Source organism: Neopsephotus bourkii, unplaced genomic scaffold (genome assembly GCF_033783945.1).
Source record: "Neopsephotus bourkii isolate Nb327-2 ecotype Australia unplaced genomic scaffold, CSIRO-AGI_Nbou_v1 NB_659, whole genome shotgun sequence".
NCBI lineage: Eukaryota > Metazoa > Chordata > Aves > Psittaciformes > Psittacidae > Neopsephotus > Neopsephotus bourkii.
Genome location: NW_026901158.1, coordinates 2148107 through 2170843, shown reverse-complemented (window position 1 = coordinate 2170843; position 22737 = coordinate 2148107). Strand labels below are relative to the sequence as shown.

Below are 22737 nucleotides of genomic sequence, written 5' to 3'. Positions count from 1 at the left end.
TAAATTGCCATAATTTGAGATTCTAAAATCACCCATCTTTTAAAAAATGCTCATGTATGTAATCTGGTAGCTGGGTTGATGGCCATTCCCCTGAGTTTCTGAACGCTGGAGATGTTTTCCATCTGTTTCTACAACTGGGTCAGTGGCCAAAAGGCACACAGCTAGAATGTGTTGCAGTTTAATACCTGTGTAGGAAACTAATGACCTCTTCCTAGGACACAATAGCCAAAGGTCTGTATAGAGGGAACCACACAGGGTGACTGTGTTGTTGCAATCAGGGGATGGTCATCTTATCCCTTGAACTCTTAAAACATGATTTCTGCCTTAGGGAACCTTAATACTTGCTCTTGATTTTTCATGATTGTAAAGATCTCATAACGTTTTATACTTAAAATCAGAAAGAATATTGAATCTTTTAAGATGAAGGTTAACATAAGATGCAATTATTTGATGTGCTGCAGGTGTCAGACTTCAGAGCATGTGTCGGAAGCAAACGAAGACCTGTTGGACATAGGACCAGCAGACGGCCCGGAACATGAGACCACCAGAACTCTGGAGCCTGAACTCCCCTCCCTCTGTCTCAAGCAAGTGTTTCCCAAGTACGCGAAGCAGTTTAACTACCTACGGATTGTGGACAGAGTGGCTGCGTTGTTTATCAGATTTCTTGGTGTGAAAGGGACAACAAAGTTGGGGCCAACAGGTTTCCGGACATTCATAAGGTCAGTAAGGTGAAGGTTGCTTTAGGAATTGCTTAATGTGTAGTCAAGAAGTTACAAACAGGTCCTGTGGAGTAGCACTGCTGTCCCTGGGCTTACCATCGGTTCTGCTGAGTAAAAGCGGGCCCTAACAGTAGTACATTTTTAGTTGTAGGTTGAGTAATGCTTTCTAAAGAACCTTTTCCCCACAAGTTCCACTGAATCATTGCAAATTTTTTATAAAATAGATAATTTTTTACCATTCCAAGCTCCCAAAATATGTGACCTATGAAGCTGTGTCTAGCAGGAACTTGGCTCTTTATTCTACAGCAGCTCAGTGATACACTGGGAGATACTATTTGCAATCTTTGTTAACATGTCATGTTCTAGTAAATTGTACGGATTCCAGTGTGAGAAAGTGACAACTGAAACTGGGTCACTTCATCTGGTTCTGTTGGCTGTGGGGCACAGCCATCTGCCCCAGGCCACCCAAAAGCCTTTCCAAATGCCAGTTGCTGCTGCATTGTGCACTAAGGATTTGCATTGTGAAATTGCAACTTGCAATGGCAAGGAACTCAATTTATTTTTTCCACATATTTTTTTATTTGTGAGGGTTTTCTTTTCATTGTTTTTTTATGGATAGATCTGTTGTAGTCATGGTACAAATATCTCATTTTCTGTCTTTCACTGACAGCGACAAAAGAAATAAGCAGCAGCAGCAGATGTACCCTTAAAATACGGATCCTGTTTCTATGCAGATGCATTTAGCATTCAGGAATGAATATAAACAATTTGATTTATACAAATTATGATATATAGAAAATGACTGAAGGCATCTGCTCTTTCCATAGACCAGTACAGGATTGTTTCCAATTCTGTATTTTCTATTGTTTAGTCCAGCCTTAATTTGGCACTTGTAAGAGGAACACAGAATAAATGCCAACGTTTTAAGAATGTGAAAATAAATTGCCATATCTCAATGCAGTAGTGTTTGCAGCTTCTTAATGCATGTTAAATGAAACCTTTTAATATTGGCAGATACGTTGTTTATTTTTCCCAGGGGATCTATAGCAACTATTTGGCCCTTCTCTGAATGCTGACATTACTGCTCATTTCAGAAATAAGGTCATGATTCTAAGATGTGTTTTATATCACTTTTCAAGAAGCAAATGGCACACAGGTGTGATTTTGGGTGTGTGGGGAAGTGGTTGCAGAGACTATCCACTCACATTTTAGCTAATCACAATCTGTTCTCCTTCAATAATGTCTTCATTATAAAAAGTAGCTCAAAGAAAAGCACTGATGGTGGCTCCAGGCCTTGCTTGTGTTCTGCCTAAGATTTCTTTGGGACTGTCTAGGCCAGACCTTAACTTTGTTTTAAGGGAGCTTTGCTTATGCTATGAAAGAGTAAGATTCTTTTATATTATCCAGGTTTTGGGGGAATTTTTAGGGCTTTTGGGGTATGTGTGTTGGGTTTTTGTTGTTGGGTTTTTCTCTTTTCTGGCTGGAAATTTTGGCCCGCTCTTTGGCATGTGTTCTTGTTCCAGCCAGGCTGCCAGACATCTGGAAATCCTGGACAGATGGCTAATGCTCAGAGACTGATCAACACCACTGCAGGCTCAGACCACACAAGTGTCAGATCTCCTACATGTGCTTATCACTGAATGCCCGAGATACAGCCAGAGATGCTGCTGTTTTCCATGCAGCCTTCAGGAATGCACAGGGCAAATCTGCTCAGTGTTCAGGCATGAAGAAGTAATTCTGTGCCTGAAAGCTTTCCTCAAACCTTTTTCAACCAGGATCCATCAAATAAGAGAGTATTTTTCTGTGCAAACTGCCTGATGTTGATAGTCTGTGCTGATTTCTGTTGGGTTTTGCAGTGTACCAATGAATTCTAGTCTGTTATGGCCTCAGAGAGAGTGCTGGCAATAGGTGGGAGAAAGGAGTGTATAACAGTTAAGTCCTATTTTTAATTGAAATATCCAGGGTTTTCTCCTTTTTTTCCTGCTTTGTTGCAACACCCAAATAAACCAGATAATCTATAATCTGACCTGCTGCCTTTCTGTGACTAGGGACTGACATGAGATTGCACATGGAAATTGGATTTAGGTGCGTGTCTCTAAGGGGGACACTTCTCTTGCCCAGGGTCCCTTCTGGCAGAGGGTGCTGGTGTGATCTGAACAGGCAGCAGGACAAGGCACATACAAGAGGTGTTCTGCACATGAAAAATTCAGGCCTATTTCAGATACGTATGCTTCATAGGTGCTTTATTTGACCAAGCATGTCACAGTGTGTACACATGACGTGGGTAAACTTTTCTCCCCAGTGTTCTTTCAGTTGCCTTTGCAGAATTTTTCCTGACTTGGAATTTTGGATGTAATCAGATTTTCTTCTTTGTTTTGTCTGTTTTTAACAGAAACTGCAAACTGAGTAACAGCAATTTTTCAATGGCTTGTGTGGATATCTTATATATTGACATCACAAGAAGGAGGAATGGCATGGGAATGGACCACAGAGAATCAGGTAACAGTGTTCTGTAGTGGAAAACTATGGAAGCTGGGGTTTTCCGTGCAATTTTGGTAGATCAAGCACATCTCAAAACATGCAGGGCCTTTACTAAGGTTGAGTAGCAGTGCTACAACCACTCCTTGCTGTAATTGTTTTGTTCTACAGGAGCTAGGTCAATCAGCCAACCCAGCCTGCAGTAGTGAATTACCTCCCCATCTGCTTTGGTCACATTTTCAGATCTGAGACAGTAATCTATCAAATAGCAGAGTTCAGGGATTATTTTCTTGTTATTTTAATGGCCTAAATACAGTATTTATTATATAACTTAATTTCTAAAATTGCTATTACACCTCTGTATGAAATTGAGTGCATAAATTTGGCAACTTCTCCAACAGCTTCTGTAAAATATTGAACAATTTCAGCTGCTCAGATATTCCCATCTCAACCGAAACAAAATGTTCCTGACAACAGTTTTTGGAGCCATTTATAGCAGGGAAACAGCAGCTGGAGTATTCCGGAAGGTTTTATGCCACTGCTCCTTGTGGCCATCAAGGAGGATTGTCAAGGTTCCATTTAAATCAGTGTAGGATAAAGAGTTGCACCTCGATGCTGCTGGTATAACTAGCATGCTGGTCACAGAGCTGCAGGCTGGCATCTTCCCAGAAACTGGTTCAAAATACAGTTTAATATAAGAAGCTGAACATGGACATGGATCTGTATAATCATGTATTTTTTCTTTTAGTGCTAAAATAGCAGAAGAATCAAAAGTCTCCAAGTTGAGACTTACTTCTGTATTTGTTATCCACCCCCGTTACATCTGCAGCTCCCTCCTGCATAAAAATCAAGTATCAGTCATAAGTGTATTAATTTCTGACACCATAAAAATTAGTTGTATATAACCTTTTGGAACGTTTGAAGGTGCTTCAGAAATGTTAATGAAGCTTATATGTGTATGAAATAGATAAGTATTACGTGTCTTTCTTGAATATGCGTATCCTACACTATAGAGTCTGTGTATATGAAGTCAGGTAAGATAAGGCAAAAAGGGAGTAAGTAGAATATAGACTGTTCACGAGGCTGACAGAAAGAATAAATCTAGACCTAAGAATAGAAGGGAGAAAATGAAGGTATGGTGAGAAGGAGGCAGTATGGTTTATTGTGCGTGAACTCCCATACTACTTTAAGTAGGTTTGGGTCACCTTAGTTTCACAGGTATGTAAAATCTGAGTATTTGCAGTTAGCATTTCAGTGTGGGTAGAAGCCATTTATGTGGTGAGCTGATAGAATTCCACGAGCAAAAGTAATAGAAATGCAAATGAACCTTCAGGCTTTGAGAAATTAAAGAGATTTGTTGATGGGTTCAGCAAACCAGATGTTGTGTTAAAACACAAAATACCCTCCATTTCTGCTGGCTCCGTGTCTGGCCCACTTCCAGCTGTAACCAGTACAGAAACTCTTGCTGTTGCTCTACAACACCAGCTTCTAACTTCTTCCATTATATGCTTCACATGAGTGTCACTTCTGGGGGAGAAAGTGCATGTGGTACCAAAGGTGCTTTCCCTGCCTGCAGCTCACCGTGACTGATAAAGTAATTTACTGAGCTGGCAGCTGCTGCTTTCAGATAACAATTCCTTTGCAAGCTCTTTTACAGGCAGGGTTGTAAGTAACCCCACCTGCAGTCTGAGTGGAGAGAAATGATACTTCACAATGTAATTGTAATATTCTGAAAAGGTCCTTTCCTGCAGCATCAATGAGCCAACATCCAGTTAAAAAAAACCCAAAGCTTTCAACATCACATCCTAAAATAATCTCCTTAAAGTGTATGTTCAGACTGGGAGAGCCAGTTAAAGCACAAAGCAGCTATAACAGTTCCTTGTTGCTGGCATTCTGCAAACCAAATTGTGGTCTTGCTTCTTAATTAAGAATTAAATAGGTATTACTTCAAGGGTTTAAATACAATGATTAGTGTTAGCATGCAGCCCCTCTTCCCACTACCACAGCCAATGGATTATTAGTAAGATGTGATCAAACAGCACCTGAAGAGGCCATGCTGCAGTACATGGTTTCTGCAGGGGACTTTTGTTTGTGAAGGGGCAGAGCAGAGTTCTGTTATAGCAGAGAAATGTTTTGGCACTTCCCCTTCATACACAATTCAGCTGTTTGTTTTTCATTCAGTTGAAACACAATTACTAGTGCAGAATTAATGGGTATGGCTGAAAAAAGGCCTCTTCACCTGCAGAAGGAGGGCTGAGGAGTCATACCCACCACAGGCTCTGCAGAAGGGAAGCAATACTTCAAATAAACTCACTTCTGTGATAAGGTGATACTTGGTAATGGGGTTATCGTTGCAGTGCTGCAGACTGAAATAACAAACTGTTTAAGTAGTTCTGCATTTGAACTTTTGGTTTAGGTCCGTGTCTCAAAATACAAGGTTTAAATGACTCAATTCAGTTGCCGGTAGAAACTTAATTTTTCGGGTGGATTGTTTTCCTTGAAGCTCAATATGTTACTGTGTGTCTGACTTGGTTTCTACTTAATATTTGAGGCAGCAGGAATTGAGGCTGATATTATATCAATTTAATTGTACAACATCTTAAAATCAGTTGTTGCTGTACCAGTTTGCCTCCCGATGCCAGGCTGTTGGATAGGCTGATGTCTGATACTAGGAATCCTCCACCACTGAGGCTACCACCTATCTATAACCCAGCCAGGTCTTACCCTGTACTTGAACACTAAATGAGCTTTTGTGTGTTATGTACAAATAAAACCTTGCCTTTTGGTCTTTGAAGGCCAGATGGTTTTTACGTAAGCATTCTAGATGGCCTCTGTGTAAATGAAAAACGCTAACTAACACTAACCCTGCACATACACATTTGGCCTTGCTGGCAAAAGAAACAAAGAGATAGTGTTATGCTTAAAGAATGTAGTTTGCTAGGGAGCAGTGAGCTATGAATCTCCCTCCTATAAACACCTTTTCCTTGCAGGAATGTGTTTGCAAGCCTTTGTGGAAGCTTTCTTCTGTCTGGCTCAGAAGAAATACAAGTCCCTCCCACTCCACCAGCAAGTGACATTGCTGATTGATTTCTGTGAGTATCAGCTCGCTGTCCTGGACGAAAAGCGTCGAGCTGTTTGTCACGCAGACGGACCTCACCTCACACCAGCCACACATCCATCCCTCCTGGGTCGCTCGGCCTCAGCTAGTAAGCTTTCAGATTATAGGAATCATCGTTAGTAACAGTGCTAATTCACCAGCACAGAACTGAGATTTAATCCCCAGGTACGTGCATGTACTGCAGGAGGAGAGACCGAGCCCTGAATCCCTTCAGCTGATAGGCATAGTTATTTATTTCAGCTTTTCTTATTTCTGCTCTTCAAAAAGCCTCCTGCAAGCTCCCATTCCCAAATAACAACCCTGGCAATAGCTGTTTATTTACAGCTCTGTTGGACCTGCAGCACACCTCACGTGGCAAACTGTGCTTTCATCCCAAGTGTATAGAAAACCACGTGTGAAGACAAGGACCAAAATACAGCAGGATAATAACCAGCATCACGGAGTTGCAGTGACTGAGAGGTACTCTTATGTCAACAGAATTACATTGCTCTGTATGCACTGGACATATTATGGAAACCAACTAAGGAGCTGCAGTCTCAAATACCAGTTGCAGACTTTGGAAAACTGAAACCTGGAGTTTGGTTTGTGGTCAGACTTCAGGCTTTGACTCTCTTCTTTCGGTCACTTGGACTGTACATGTTGGAATCAATGCAGATTTGGTCGTTGACTTTGTACTTCTTTTCTAAAGTCGGTCTTAAAACACTGAAATGATAATTTTGGCTTCTACTCTTTGTACATGTCTCTGCCATGACAAGTACTGTTAATTTTTTAAAGAAAAACTAAAGATATTTATCCTTTTGCTTCCTTAGAACTGATAAGCTCACCCTTAGAGGAAAAACGTACTTCATTAAGTCTGATTCAGTGAATCAAGCGGTGGTTTTGTCTTCAGGTACTAAGCACTGCTTCTGCAAATAGCTTTACAGTGTAAAGAGTTCATTTAAATTCCGGTGAAGCCAGTCCTGTCACTGACTTTGGGCTGAGCTATTGTATTCTAGGTTTGCTGATTTTTTGCCTTTTGCATGTTTGTTGCCCTCTCTGGACCGGCAGTAACATCTAGAGCAGATTTTTCTTTTGTCTTTGCACATATTTTTCATTTTTTTCCCTAAATAACTGTATAATTCTGTAAAAATGAGATCTGTATTATGTAACAGGAGATCTTGTCAGGAATGCTGGGCTATACCACTGCAGTTGTACAGAAGTAGTCTTTATTTTTCAAGGAGGGAGCCCTGACACTGATAATCACGCTGTTTGGGGGGGAGGCTGAGCACAATGTGACACTGGCTGGAAGGACAGGAATAACTTGGAACTTCAGTCAAATCCTTTTCAGTCTCATATTTTATTACAAGAATGTATGTCTACATCCGAGTTTGATTTCCCTCCTTTGCTCTATTCTTTAATGTTAATGAGTCTGCTTATGTTCCAGTGTCCCTCATGCTGTCAGCAGTCACAAATGGCACAGGCATTTAGCTTTGGATTGGAGAAAATTACCTGAGCTCAAGGTCACAATGTGCCAATGGCTGGTGTGTCAGAGGAGTGATGTTGCAGGAAGCACACTGCCAGTGCCAGGAAGCCCACCCACTTAATGCCATGGACTAAATGCACACACCATATCGAGTGAGTTGTTACTTAGAAGTTTAGAGTTTCTTTCTTGTTTTTTCTCTTAAGCAGCATGGCACTCCAATGCAGAAGACAAGCTGAGCCCACAAGAAAGTAATACCTAGCGTGTGCTAATACCAAATGTGGGCATCCCTTCTTCTCTTTGTCTTTTCTGTAACAGCAGTGAAAGCAGCAGTAGATGATCTTTCTCAGTTCAATGGCTAGACTGCTTCACATTTTATGTATTGTGCATAAGAGGCCAGTTTGCAGCCTAATGCCACTGCCCTCAGCCTGGTTTAAGTTTCATAAAGATTATTGCAGTATGAAGATAAAATGCCAAACTCTAAGGTCTGGCATCTGTCAGAACAAATGAAGCTGAAAGGGCCATTTTTTTCACACTTTCATTGTAATATATTTGAAGACATTCACAAGTTGAAAAATGGTTACTTCTTACTTGGGGACATCTGACATTTGTCTTGCGATTGGCAGTGTGTTACTAGAAAATAGCTTACAGTTTCTCTCATCCTGTGATTGATGTCCTGTAGAGACAGAGTTGCAGAAGAGTCAGATTTGAAATGCTACAACTGTGAATGTCTTTCCTTACAGCTTTCTTTAGTATGATGTATGGCCTAAAATACCCAAGTTTTGCTATTGTATAAATTACCCTTATCTCAGTGGAATAAATGAATTATTGTATATAATGAACACTAATAAGATCTCTCTCTGGTTTGGAGATCTTGATATTCTCTGGATCAAACAGATTTTTACAGCCTGCTGCATACACAGGCTGGCTGCAGTTTGCCCTGTTTATCTCCCCCTTCAAATATGAAGGGTCCCTTGTAGAATAGTCAAAATATTCAGTTATCTGTCTCTAGTAATCCAGTGTTCATGTACTTACATAATTGGAAAGCTGAATGCCACATTATTCTCAGGGGAAGGGGGAGATAAAACAGGAGTGTACTTTGGAGACTTAATGACAAAGTCACATTTCTCTTCCCTCCCATCTAATGCAATTTCCTCTGAATATGATTTAACATCCAAAGTAATTTCACATAGCCTTTAAGTCACCAGTCTGCACACACACACCAGAAAAATGGCCAGGGATACTTTATTCAGAACAGGAAGGCTAATACACTATAATCTATTAGTTGTGAGGTCCCTTTTTAGCTAAAGAAACAATACATGGAAGGCAGTAGCTGTTGGTTTTTAATAGTACTTTTCTATATATTCTTTGCAGAGAGTACAACAGCACTCACTATGCTATTCATGACATATGATATGGACAGTGCACACCTGTGCAGTCTTTCTCGTTAGCAGACACACTGGACCTGGTATTCCTCTGGATATAATTCAGAGTAAAACACTTCATCATCTAAGGAAGATTTGAGGCAAGTGAGTCCAGAACTTCAGTTCAGATATCCCCCTTCCCTGCAGGCTTGTATCCAGCCTAAATGTGCTCAAACTCACTCAATGATTCCTTGTTTGGGTTTTCTTTCTCTGCATATGGTTGTTGTAGGCTAAAAGAGCTGAAATTTATCTTCTGCCTCATCTGGACTGGGCTCTTGACACTTAAAAGCCCTCTGCCCAACTCTCCCTAATACAGCTATGTATTTTAGTATATTTTTAATGTGCACAAGCAGATCACTTCACTTGCCACATACTAGTAGCTGCTTTCTTTTCATTTAAGACAGCTGGAAGGGAGGGCCTCAGCTAATTGCACAGATTATGCTCAGGTGAGAGACCGAAGTCGACCTGCTTCTGCATTGGTCCTCTCAGTGGCAGCTCCCACCTCTGTACTCTGCAGGTGATCCTCATTTTCTTGATTTGCCCCTCTGCTTGTACCAGTCTTGTGTTCAGCTCACTGCTGGGAGGTCAAAGCCTGCCTGGAAACTCTTCATGATGAAGAAGGATTTAGTTTTCTCCTGGCTGAGCCTCCTGCAGTTCACTGGACAGGGTAGGTGCAAATCCTCATGCTCTGGGTGCCCAGTTTGGAAGGGGCTGGAACCTCTGTGGTGATTTTGGGGGGTCACAAGGGCATTGCTTCTGCTGTGCTGGGTGTGGGAGCCCTTGAGGGCTGTGCTAGGGTGGTAGGAAGAGCTGCTGCAGGAGTAGCTGCTGGTTGGGCCCTAACTGGTGCGTCAACTCTGCGCTTGCTTAGCATGGTATGAGTTATAGTCACCATCACAGCTTCTTCTTTCTAGCCACTGCTGTGTCTGACCTCATTCAGATCTCTGCCTGATGGACAGTGGCAACCTGCTGCTAAATATTACCCCGTTCCCTCTGATTTGTTTTCTTTTGATCGTGCTTTGCTGTGTTTCCTCCTGATTCCACAGTTTTGCTTCTCAGCTTGCCTAATAAACTGGTGTGGTCAACTTGTCCAAATCCATTAGTTCAGCTCCCTGTGTTGCTGTACAACTGTTTCTGTTGCACACTGTTTCCTTTCTGAAGGTGAATCTGTCCTGCACCGTCTGGCCAAGGTGTTGCCTTGCAGCAGACTTTGCCGAGTCGATGCATCAAATTGAGCTTTTCTGTGTTGGTGGCTGGAGGATTGGTCTCTGGTGTTCTCAGGTGGCTGCTGGCCCTCAGCCTGCCAGCCCCTCTCCTCTCAGCCCCGCTTCAGCTTCACAGAGCAGAAACATGCAATCAAAGGGGCAACAAATTGCAACTCATTCAGGTCCAGCCCTACCAGATAGAGCCCCATGGGCTTCCTTGGAGAATCCCCATGAGTAATGGCCATGCAGGGTGGCGAGGGAGGGGTTGGCAGGGATGTTGTAGAGTCCTGAGTAAAGAGGTGCCTTTTCATAGCAATTCCTGTTGCTCATTGTCAAAGAGGAGGAATTGGACGGTGGGTCCTGCCTGGCCTTTATGCTATTAGTACCTAATGAGCATGCCGAGGTGCTGCTGTGCAGCTTGAAATGAGGAGATGAGGTTGAAGTAATGGGCGCATGTGTTGTGAGTTGTGCTTGCTTCTGTTTCTGTTCTCCTCCATGCACAGCGGTGGATCAAAGCCACCCAAAGCATTGAGCTGTGTACGGCATCACCCCGTAGGGTGGGCAGGGGGATCCTCTCCTTTCCAAGGTCCTCGCAAGTGCTGGGAGTCGGGGCTGTGCTTACCATGGGCTTTACTAATATTGTTCAATGACTGTTAAATGGACCAGAGTTCAGTAGCAATTAATAAGTCTTGCTAAGAAGTGCATCAGTACCAAGCCCTGGATGGATTATGCTGAGATGATGTAGATGAGGAGATGAAGAGTGTGGGTCTCGGCTGGGTGGGAGCGCAGGGAGGGGAGCAGCAGGGCTCCTCGGATCCCAGCAGGCTGGAAGAGCCCGTGAGCTTTGGTGGAACACAAACAGATCTTTAGAAAAGTGATCTTTCTTTTCTTCTCCTTCCCTCTCTCACCCATTGCCCTCTGTTCTCATCAAAGAGCTTCACTTCGTTTATTTGACTTGAAACTCTTGTTCTGCAGCTTTAAACTTTGCAATTTTACCTTTGCTTTTCCCTTTTATCTTCTTACTTTTCCCTCCCTTATTGTCACAATGGATGGGAGATCTGAACTCTCTCACCTTCCCTCTCCTGATCCTGGGTTTTTTTGGTGTTATCAAGTTAGATCATTGAATTCTATAGTTCTCATTGATGTTGCTGGTTGCGGGAGAGTTGCTTTGCAGGGAAGTTTTGTCTGAAGAACCAGGATCTCCCCACCGCATCCCAGCTCCCCAGTCTGTAGTTCAGCCTGTTCTGTACCTGTCTCTGCTGCTGGTGCTGTGCTCCCCCTCCTCTGTAGCAGGCTGTGTACCCAGGAACCTTGTGCTGTGTGTGGCTGCAGAGCAGGGCTGGAAGTCAGCACAGATTTTGCACTACCTGATGCTGTTACCTGTAGCCTTTAGGAGGTGGGAGAACCTGCCAGCATCCAGAGTGTTTGTGGCTGTTCTAAGGCCTGTGCCAAACAGGTCTGTGCACAGGGACCTTTGTATTGTGACTGTAAAAATCTCTTGATAGTGAAGTCAGCAATTCAAGCAATGGTAGCAAGGGTTGCCTTTTCAAAGTGTTTAGCTATAGGTATTTCCCTGCGCTTCTGGCCATGCTTTATATGCAGCCCCGTGGCTGCCATCCCTGCAGCAGCTTCCCCATGGCCTGTCTTGTCAGCTGCTGTCAGGAGCAAGCCTCATGCTCATCCTTCTGCCGTGCTCACCCGCACCTCACACCTCTTCTGCCAGCACACGAGCCCATTTGCTGCAGGTGAGCTGGTGAGGCCAGGATCCTGTGCAGCAAATGAGCATTAACCAGCTTTATCCTCTTAGGAATGGCTCTGTTTATATAGCTGTCACCTCCCTTTGGAGGTGCTGCCTGGCAGGACTGCTAATGTGCTTCTGCCTGTGAGTGCAGCAAACACTCAGGTGTGCTCTGTAATGAGAAACCTGTCCCCGAAGCTGTGAGTGCTGTCACCACCCATCTCTGTGTCTGTCTGGCAGCTCTGCTGCTCCATTACTGGGTTTGTTATACCCGCCTCTGCTTTTAAACTTGGTTTTGTGTGGGAGAGATATTTATTTCCCTTTTCTCCTTGTGCACAGTTTGGGAGGAGGTGTGAGAACGCTCTTGTCTTCTGAGTCAGTTGAGTGAGCAGCAGAGAGTGGGTGTGCAGAGATGTAGGATACCCCAACGGCAGCAAGGCTGATAGACTAGTGCAGCTGAGATATTCAGCAGTGCTTCACTGTGGCTTTGAGTAGAGCTCTTTTCTGTGCCCATCATTTCTCACTGACTGTAGTGATCTGGATGCTCAGGTACATTTACAGTGCTTGGAGAGGGACCCGTCAGTCTCAGAGGCTTCTTTTGCTGCTATCCCTTTCCTGTCTGTGGGCTGTTCAAGGTCTGTATGGTAACAGGGTTGCCTGTAAGGTGATTCTAGTAAGAAAAGGTGTGATCTTGATGCCTGGGCTGTGTTTGTGTCTGGTGCTGTGTTCTAGGTGGTGCTGGTCAAAGGCCAGAGGAGCTCTTAAACCATTTCTAGTGCAGCAGGGAACTTGAGCCCCCAGCTCCACTCCTTGGCTCTGGCAGGGAGCCTGGTTCCTGTGCTGTGGTGCAGGCTTGTTGGCCTTTGGTTGCAAGGTACGAGTGTGCAGGAGGATCTGGTTCTTTTCCACCCCTGCCGTGCTGCCCTGTGAAGGGTGGCACTGGGGAGATCAGGATGCTGCTGGCAGGGGTGGGAGCTGGTTGTGCAGTGCCTGGCACTGAGATGAATGTGCCTGGACAGCAGCAGCACGGTTTGGTCTTTGTATGCTGTTACCATCAGCTACTGCAGCTCGCTCACATCTTGTTGAAAGGGAGGGTACATGCGGGTGGGCAAGGGGGATGGCATCAGCCATCACATGCTTCCCCAGGGGGAAAAGCATCCTGAGGCTGGCATGAGGCTGTGAATCTCAGCTGTCTGCAAAAGAGCAACGAGCTTGTTCAGAGCCTCAGGTGGTTTCTGCCTTTCATGTTACTGGGAGGTGTGTGTCACAGAAGCACCCAGGTCTGCGCAGGGGAGAGGGATGTTTGTTGTGCGCTTGTCTGATCTGGCTGTATCCCCATCTTCAGCCCACTACAGAGATTTCCTCCTGTTGTAGCTTTCTCTCCCACTGGGAGCCTCATGAGACACCCATATCTTAGTTGTTGCTGAGCAGTGTGTACAATGGGTCAAGGACTTTTAGTTTCCCATGCTATGCAAATGGGGAGATGCACAGGAAGCTGGGAGGGAGCAGAGCAGGACAGCCAGCATGGGATATTCCATACCAAGCACGTCATGCTCGGGATAGAAACTGGAGGAGTTGGTCAAGGTCAGAAGTGTTTGTCTGTTTAAATCGGCAATGCCTTGTGAGCATCCTCCTCCTCGCTTAGTGTGTTCCAGCAGCATGGTCCTGAGCCTCCTGCTGACCCTGCCCAACCTCACCCAGCCACACTCGTGCTTTTCTCTTGGGTTATGTCTGCCTTCCCTACCTTCACTTCACCTTAAGCACACCAGGAAAAAACCTCAGCAGCACTCCCCAGATAAATCCATCTGGTCTCTGTCTCAGCCTCATTTAACCTCCCATTGAGGAGATTGTATCACATGGTATTCAGCCGAAACCTATTACCTTGCATGCCCAAGCATATCACATTGAATTACCTTCACCCACAGGCCTGGAGTGTTTGCTAATAGCTAATGGCACCTCTTAAGTTTGAGGTGATTTATGTGAACGCGGTGTTCCCATGGTGCAGCAGTTGGTGTTTCAAGCAGGGCTTAGCAAGGGAATGCTGTCAGGCTCTGCAGGGAGGTGAGGAGCTGAAGGCAGCCTGGCCTTGCACCCTTTTCCCAGTGTTCCCATTTCTCACTACTGCCCCATACAAAGCGGGTGTTAGTAACTGGGACTGGCTGCTGCTGGCTGCATGTAGGGGAGATGCAGGAGGGCCCAGTGCTCTGTGTGCCTGCTGTCACCACCTCTGGGTGCCAGGCAGTGTGTGGTACACCCGCAGGGTCAGGAATTTCCTGGGAATGATGTGATGTGCCACAGGCAGCATGCCGTTCCCTGCCCTCAGCCCTGCCTGGCTCCATGGGGGATGATGATTTCTGATGGCAGAAGCAGGTTTGCTCGTGTCATTGCTGATTTTTGGCAATTTGCTGCAGGTGTAGGGTAGAGCTGGTATGAAATTGCTGTAAAGGACAAAATCAAAAGCTGATTATGGTGATGTGATGCAATTTTCTCTCCTCTTTCTACGCCTCATCAGTGGAAGTGTAACAGCCCTTCTGCAGGTCAGGGTCAGATGCGCTAACAGGCAGCAAGCCAGGCCTGGATGTAATCATGGAATGGTTTGGGTTGAAGGGACCTTAAAGCTCCTCCAGCTCCAACCCCTGCCACGGGCAGGGACCCCTTCCACTGGAGCAGCTTGCTCCAAGCCCCTGTGTCCAACCTGGCCTTGAGCACTGCCAGGGATGGGGCAGCCACAGCTTCCCTGGGCAGACCGAGCCCGCTGCTCTCCTCCCTGGGGTGGTGAGGGAGGGCTGCGGCCTGCAGGAGGCAGAACAGTGACTGCAGTGAACCCATGCACCGGGAGTTCTGGTGTTGGGGTTTCATTCCTTGGCCCAAGAATGAGCTGGCTCTGGTTATTCAGTTATCCCTCGTACCGCCAGTGGGGAATCTGGTAGTGTAAGGAGCCTGCATCAGTGTTATTTATGTGTGAGGAGCTGTGCTTGCTGCCAGGGGGGAGGCAGCAGAAATCCTACAGGTGCCCAAGTCCTCCCCTCACCCCCCTTTCTAATAACTGAATAACCCAATCTGATGTCTCTCTAGGATCAGTTACAGCACAGGGCAGGTAATGACAAACAGAACACATGAAGGAGTGTGTCTCAGGACAGATCTGTGAGCAGCTTTGATCCTCTGAAAAGCAGAGGTGGCCTGGCCCGGTCCATGAGCGCAGTGTGCAGCCTGCTCCTGCTGCCCCAGTGACTTTCATCTGCTTGTTCTCTGTTACCGTTGCTCTTGGTCTCTGTTTCAGGGTCATGTCTGGGAGCTAGCTCCTGTTCAGCAGCCTGTGTTCCCAGTCCTGTGCTGCCCTCGCTGCAGGGATACAGCGCTGGCCGGGAGCCTGATCCCACACACTGACCCGTAGGAGGGAGCGCGAGTCCTTTGGCTGTGCAGGTGAGCACTGGAAGGTTAAAAACAAGGGCAGTTTCTTGCTGGGGCACTTGGGATGTGTGTCTTCTCTTCACTGGCCACATGGTCCTAGGCTGGTCCTTGCTGCACTGGGACCAGGTTGGAGCATCCGACCATCTCCATCCCAGCCTGGCTGCGGGCCCAGCATCGCCGGTCCTTTCTTTGGGATGTGGAAGGGCGTGGGCAGCCAATAGACATGGATAAAATAAAGTTGTGAACAGCAGCAGGAGCTGAAATAGCAACATCAATAGCAGCTCCCAGATAATGATCTAATTAGCACAAACAACGAGCTTCCACTAATGACTCTTGTTCTTCCAGCCCCTTCCTTTCTGCTCGCCTGTCATTATTGACTCCTCTGGCAGGGAGCAGCTCCTCGCCCCTGTCTCCAGGGCCCAGGCTTTGGAGGGTTGTTTACTGGCTGCCTTTGAATTCCTTCTCCAGAGGATGTTTGCTCTGGAGCTTTGGCTCTCGTGCGTGGGACGGCTCCGTGCGGAACGGGAGGGAGGGAGCTGGCTCCTTGGCTTCTGGAGCTTGCTGGAGGCCTTGGGAAGGTTGTGCTCTGCTGCATGGCCCCGGGTGTGAAAGTAAGGCTGCTGACGTTCACTCATTGCTGTGGAGGGGGGGGTGACTGCGTGTGAAGGGCTGGGGAAGATGTGAGTGGAAGATGCTTGACAGGAGCAAAGATGAGACATGGTCATGGGAGCAGCAGAAACAGCTGCTGCTGTCTGTGCTGTGAGCCTCGTCCCTGCACATCCCTGCCTCTCTCCCACTGGAACAGGCTCTTTCATGCTGCTAAAGCCCCAGCTAAAGATGTGCTATACAAATCAAGGTGTTCTTGACTGACCCTTGCAGCAGCTTCTGCGTGCCCTGAGTGTTGAGTTTCTGTGCTTCCTGAGCTGTTTAATTCCTGTCTCCCAACCTTCAAAATCAGCCAGGTTAAACCTGGAGGCTCAGCAGCTTCCCAGCCCAGTTGGGAACAGCATGGAGTGTGGGGGATGCTCAGGGCTCTTGCAGCCATGGTGGGAAGGGCAGCAGGACCAGTTGCTGCCACCTGGACACTGGACACTGCTGCTGCCCAGGGACCTTGAGGCGGTGCAGGGAGCAGCGTGAGCGCAGGAGAGGCTGCTTGCACCCTGGGCATGGGCACCACGGGTTCTCTGCTCTGGCTCCTCATGGTGCTGGACACCAGCAGGGCCCAGCTTGGGTCTGGAGCCACCAGCACAGAGCTGCTGCTTGACACAGCAATAGCCATGGGTGCTCTCCTCATCCCGAGCCGTGATGCTGCAGCCGCCCCGAGGAGCTCACCATGGTGATGTTAATGAGGCAGAGGTGCTGATGCTGCCCGGGGTTAATGACTCCTCCAAGTTCCCTGCTGTTGCAGAGAGCAGAGGGGTTGGTTGGAGGCAGAGGTGGGTGCAGGCAGCAGTGGATCTGCTGTTGCTGCAGCCTCAGGCAGCCCCAGCGCTGCCATTGGGGCAGCTCGGTGGGTCAGTGTGTCCAGGCAGTGGGAATGGGCTGGAGAAGTATTCCTGGGATGGGCTGCTGCCAGGATTCAGCCTGGGACAAGTGGGGTCTGTCTGGGGAGACAGGGAAGAAATCCTTGTGTGCACGTGGCCAGTGGGTACCAGGATGCTGTTAGAAATGACTTGAGCAGAGGTGCTGGAGCACTTATGTAAAATATCTAAATAAATCTTTAATATTTCTAATTGCAAATGTACATAAATTGCACGGCCACATCATTGCTTTGAACACCAACAACTTTCTCTGTACATTATTACATAGTTTAAAAGGAGCTGAAGGAGGTTCAGCAAACACTTCCACTTCGCTTGGTTTTTAAACATACTTACAAAAGAAGGTTTGTTTTTCTTTATAAGAGGATATAAAACATAGTGACTGCTTATCAGGAACGAGTATCAGCCTAAGCAGATATACAGAGAGAGGTATATCTTAAGACACAGTGATGTATGATAAAGGAATATGTGAGCATGGAGGCTGCACTCTGGGGTACTGGTAGCTGATGCAGAACCACATGGCATTTACAGCAGTGTCACAGCTCGGGTGTCTGTGGCACCCTCCTCCCAAGCGTGGTTGTTGTGGATGGTGTGCAACGCCCTCGAGGTTGGATTTGGTTTGTAAAGCCCGGGAGCTGGGTGCCACATTCCCATGGGAAGAGAAGGCGGCAGCAGTTACCTGTGCAGGGCTGGAGCAGGGCCACAAGGCCAAGCCTCGGGCTCAGCAGCCAGAGACCTGCTTGGAGGTGGGAGATGCCCCTTCCCGTGGCTACTGAAGGGATCTCATGGTGGCCATGAGGCCATGTGCTCTGCCCCACGCCAGGTCCGGCTGGGATTGCTCTGAGCACTGATCCCAACAGTGGCAGGGGTGGGAAGGGGGATACTGCAGGGAGCTCAGCCCAGTTGGACTGGAGCTCAGTTCCCTTTGGACTTTCTGGCTCTCTCCCTCCAGGCAGAGCTGTGTGTTATGGACAGAGCAGTGACCAGGATGGACGCTGCTGGTGGTAGTGCTGCTGACAGCATCTCCTGGGGTCACAGGGTGCAATGAGCCCCTTGCAGGTCAGACCCATGGACCACACTGTGGCTGGCCTGGGTGAACACATCAGAGCATTTCCCATCTCCTGTGATGAAGTTCTCTCCTTGTCCGCCACAGAGCAGGCCTCAGTGTGTTTCCTATTGCATCTGGGCAGGGATATCGGTAACAGGGAAAAGCTGAGAGTGCTCTGAACTTTGGGAATGATTGATTATGTGCCAGCTGCTTTCCTAGTAGAGCCTGTGATGCCTTGCTTATGGCCAGCAAGTCTCTTTGCCCTTTAGGAATACTTGTAGTAGCAGGACCAGTGTCCTGTACCCTGCAGCAGCCTATGGGGCTGGCTCCCAGCCCCAAGGATTCAGCATGTTCTCACAGTGCAATCAGTGCTTTACAACTGCAGAAGCAGGAAACAAACCCAATCAGACTCAAATGACAGTGCAGTGATGCAGGACTCTTTGGATGGCAGCAGGATTTGCTTAAACTGGTGCAAAAGGGGCTGGTGACTACACTGTAGTGTTAGTTGGCATGGGGAAGGACTTGGGTCCCTCCGATCTTTTGGCACTGAAGCCATAATCCCTGTTCACAGCGATGGCACTTACAGTCTGCAGAGACCTTGGGATGGTGCTCAGTCCATTTCATCCCCTTTACAGGAAACCTTGCTCATTTTTGACAAGCACTCACTACAGTTTAACAAAACCCCAACTCAACCCCCTTACAACAGCATCCTCGAGGTGGGCCAACCCCAAATCTGGATCCCTGGCTTCTCTCCCTGCCCCTTCCCTTAGATCCCCAAGGGAGGAGGCTGAAATCATAAACCTGGGTGTGTGGATCCAGATTTGCAAGCTTGAGCCCCCCTCTCCAAAGCAGTGGTGAGCTACAGCCAAATCCTGCCCGAACAAGCAGCACCAGCGGTTACTATGTACACCTGGTAGTGAGATAGATACGGTACAGTCAACACGGAGAACACTGACCCCAAAATATTAAGACTTGTATTAAGATAAAAGCCCCAGTGTGGTTGTGTCTCAGTTACACTCGGACGCGGTTGCACTGGAACAGCCTCTTACTGGAGGAAGCACAAGAGAAAGGAACCGGAGTCGCTCAGGAACCATCGGGATGGAGCTTTGCTCCGGAGCTGCGAACACCACTTGGGCTTGCCTCTGGTATTGCTGTGCTCGTGTGCACACCCCCCCCACACATACATGTACAGTCCATATATAACAGAAACACAATGTGAAGTGACAGAACTGAGCCTGGAGCTGCAAACCTACCCCAGAACCTGCTCACGAGAGGGTCACCGTTAGGTCTGGTTGTTGGTAGGTGCAGGGAGGGAATGGGGAGGAATGGTAGGGATCTACTGTAAGGAGCCTTTGTCCTGATTGGGATCTTTTCATACGGGCTCAGGAGGTGCCGGCCCTGGAACTGTCAGGGTTCTAAGGACTCGCTGTGGCAGGAAAGCATTCTGCTGGCTCAGCAGAGCAATGCGTGTGCAGTGCCTGGCACGTCCCAGTTAACCAGGAGTTTGTGGCAGATGGGGCGGGGGAGCAGGGCCTTGCCTTGTGGTTGAGGAGATGGAATTGGGCGGTGCTGGGCTCCGGGACTAAACACTTGTTTTGTGGGCGGTTCTCTGTCCCACTGACTGCATCCCAACTTTGCATCCGTCTCTGAATGGAAACGCACCGCCCGCCCCGGGCCCTGCCGGCGTTTCCATTCCTCGTGTTCCTTCTCTCTTGGAAAACTCCCGTCTCTGCAACACAGGTATTTGGATCTGACCCCATCAGCTCTAACCGTGGGCAACAGTGGCTTAAAACAGTCGCTTTTTCTGCAGGGTGGTTACTGTGTGTTTGAGACAATGGCAGATGGAAGTGTACGCACCCAACGGTTCGCAGTGCCCTGTGTGCTCCTAACCTGCCTGGGTCTTTCTCCAGCTGGAGCCTTGTCAGTCTGGTGCGGTTCTTCCAAGCCAGCTGTGCTAGTCTCCAACATTCATCTGGCATTAATACTTATTCCTGCTCCCTGTGGAGCTCTGGCTGGGGTCTGCTGGGACCGCCCCACGCTGCGGGGCTGCCGGCGTGCGCAGACCTCAGTGCACCGCGTCCTCTCCTCCGTGGCCCAGACCGCACCGGGCTCGGCCCAGGGCTTCCCGGGAGCAGAGAAGCGTTTGGGACCAAAAGGCATCATCGTTAGCTGTGAAAACAACTGCATGTGGGGAATGCTGTGAATGAGCCTGGGGGCAGCATGGCAATGCAGAGCTTACTGGCAAAGTGTCCTGCTCAGGCAGCCTAGGTGGGGTGAGGCTGGAGACGGTACCTGGGCTGTGCAGAGCTCAGTGAGCATCCTAGTCCCTTTGTACATTTACACATGGCAGGAGGAGCTAGGAGAGGCGTTGAGCAGTGTAATAAACCTTAGTGGGAGGAACAGGCAGAGGTCCTGTACACTGTACACTGTCATCCGTATCTCAGAGAGAGCTCAGGGGCTCTTGGTTACGAGTGACCTGCTCTGAGAGTGGGAGTCATGAAGTGCTACCTTAGAACAACCACAACCCAACAAACACACCGCGGCGGCGCGCTCCCCCGTTAAGGAGGTGACCCCTCCGCTGAGCACAACGGGAATGTGCCGGGATCTGCGTCTCAGCAGCTGGGAAAGTCTAATCCTGGCTTATGCCTGCACAGTGCTCCTGACAAGGGGCCTTTCGGTGGTGGCTGCTGTTCTTGGTGGTTACTCCCTTATGACCATGTTTTACATTCTTCGAGCCGGTTAATTTCCATGCAGTGCTCATTCCCAATTTAAAGAGGACAGTATTCCAGAAAATGGGATCTTTTTTTTTCTAATGCATACTGTGAAAGAAAAGAAATACAATTACCGATCTTCATGGTTCTTCAGGGCTTTTTTTTTTTTTTCTTCTTTGTCTGTTTTTCTCCCCAGAAACAGTAAAAATCTCTGCACAGAGCATTACACCCCCATACGACCCCTCTGGCACACAAGCAGCTGGTGAGCTCACGCAGCCCCTCACTCCCCCTCTACCACACCGGGCACAGGAAATGCAGCCCCTGCTCATTCACAGCTCAGGCAGCAGCTGTGTATTCTGTGCCTAGAAGTGTGCCTGGGCAGGGCAGGATGGCAGCGCCCGGGGCTATCGCTTACACCGGCTCTTCCCCAGTACTCGTGCGAGCTGAAGCTGTAGAGAGGCATCAAGTCGCTGTTCAGGTGCCAGCTCCTCCCTCCACTTGCATGCCAGAGCCTTGGGCTTGCTCTGCTCCCCTGGGCTGCCCAGGGACCCCCAGCAATGCCCTTCTCGCTGCCCTGCAGCACCCCTTTGGCTGCTCCAGCACCCAGCCTGTGCCCTGCCCTCTCATCTGGACTGTGCTCCCTCTCTGCTGGAGTGAATTCAACACTGATCCTCCTGCAATGCCCCTGTGGACACTCAGTGGCCTCATAAAAGCCATGTAAGGAGGCTGGGCTGGGCTTAGGGCTTGCTTTGGGAGAGGGCTGTGATCCCAGGGGAGTCACAGGAGGAGCGGGTGCTGCATCCCTCGTACAGCTACATCCAGCAGCACCCTCTAACTGGCCTTTACTGGGCCCCTGCCTGCTGCAGGCCCTGCCCAGCTCCCTTTGTGTCGCTTACTGCAATGACAAGGACGTTACTCCTTGCTGGGAGGGGTGAGGCGTATCCTTTGGGCAGTTTAGAAGGAAAAAAGGGTAACTTTTGTTTAAACATTAAACACTGATTGAAATCCAACAGTGACAGCAATGCTCAAATATATGTTATTTCCTTATGCCACTCATCTCACACTCGATCTTTCCGTCCCCTCAATGTGCTGGCATTAGCATCTCCCACAGAGGCTCAGTCAAGCGCCGTCCGCAGTAAGGAGCGGGGTCCTCAGGGGGAGCAGCCGTTCTCTGAAGCTCACGCCTGCTGCTGCACGGTCTCTGTGGCCTCCTCCTGCGGCTCCCTCCGCGGGTTAACAATTACTGCTGTTTCTGAATTCGCCATTCTCTGTAATCTGCAATTTAGTTGGGTTTGTGGGGGAGATCCCATTACGTGTCTGCATGCTGTACCTCTCTTTGAGCTGAGTAAGGGCACTCATTAACCGTGCGTTGGCAGCATCCAGGGAAGCAATGCGTTTCTCCTGCAAGCAAAGGGGCAGAGGGGAGGGGTCAGTGGGAAGGCATGGAGACACGTCCCTCCGTGATGCCTCTCGGACCAGGACCTTTCTCTTTGGCATCCTGAGGTTTTTAGGGGTTTTGAAGTGCTACACAGCGCTCCTGGAGGTCCCCTGCGTTGGCAGGGACACAAATGGGCTTTGCCTGTGCAATGTGAGCTGAATTCCTGTCAGCATCCTGAGGAAAACGGAGGTAAGGCAGTTTAACCCCTCCGTTATGCAGAAATCCATTGTACTGTGTGCAGCTGTTAAAAGGTGGTCAGGTTCCTTTTCTAAACTCAAGCTCTCCCAGGACAGTTATTCCTTCAGTGTTTAATTGACTTTGTTACCATAAATTAATAGTTTAAATGACTTGTGCTGTCCCAGGATGGCTTTGATGGCAACTCCTACCCATCGCAGTATTGTAAGGATGGGAGCAAGAGCTTCTGTGTTGCAGCCGCTCCTGTTCTTTGCC

At 48.0% G+C, this 22737-nt stretch overlaps 2 protein-coding genes and 1 long non-coding RNA gene across 25 annotated transcripts in view; 1 reads left to right on the top strand and 2 right to left on the bottom strand.

Annotated features, from left to right (window-relative positions):
* The window catches only part of TTLL11 (tubulin tyrosine ligase like 11), a 61267-nt gene that overhangs the window by 37648 nt on the left and 882 nt on the right, over positions 1–22737 (top strand). For 4 of the 11 annotated variants that reach the window (XM_061352524.1, XM_061352519.1, XM_061352526.1 and 1 more), the window contains 3 exons: positions 462–719; positions 3112–3218; positions 6188–8616. In XM_061352524.1, coding sequence (XP_061208508.1) covers positions 462–719; positions 3112–3218; positions 6188–6435 — 613 coding nt within the window. In that variant the 3' untranslated portion in view covers positions 6436–8616. Of the gene's footprint in view, positions 1–461; positions 720–3111; positions 3219–6187; positions 8617–9148; positions 9304–9756; positions 9866–22737 lie in introns of those variants that run through there. The other 7 variants (XR_009725295.1, XR_009725296.1, XR_009725298.1 and 4 more) reach the window with 7 other exon arrangements.
* Positions 8338–9512, bottom strand: LOC133211833 (uncharacterized). The gene is made up of 3 exons (XR_009725300.1): positions 9379–9512; positions 9205–9283; positions 8338–8450 (listed from the first exon to the last, which is right to left on the bottom strand). It is a non-coding gene; the product is annotated as an uncharacterized LOC133211833 (long non-coding RNA).
* Positions 21863–22737, bottom strand: part of DAB2IP (DAB2 interacting protein) — a 207943-nt gene continuing 207068 nt past the window's right edge. For all 13 annotated transcript variants that reach the window (XM_061352508.1, XM_061352506.1, XM_061352504.1 and 10 more), the window contains one exon: positions 21863–22250. In XM_061352508.1, coding sequence (XP_061208492.1) covers positions 22083–22250 — 168 coding nt within the window. In that variant the 3' untranslated portion in view covers positions 21863–22082. The remainder of the gene's footprint in view (positions 22251–22737) is intronic.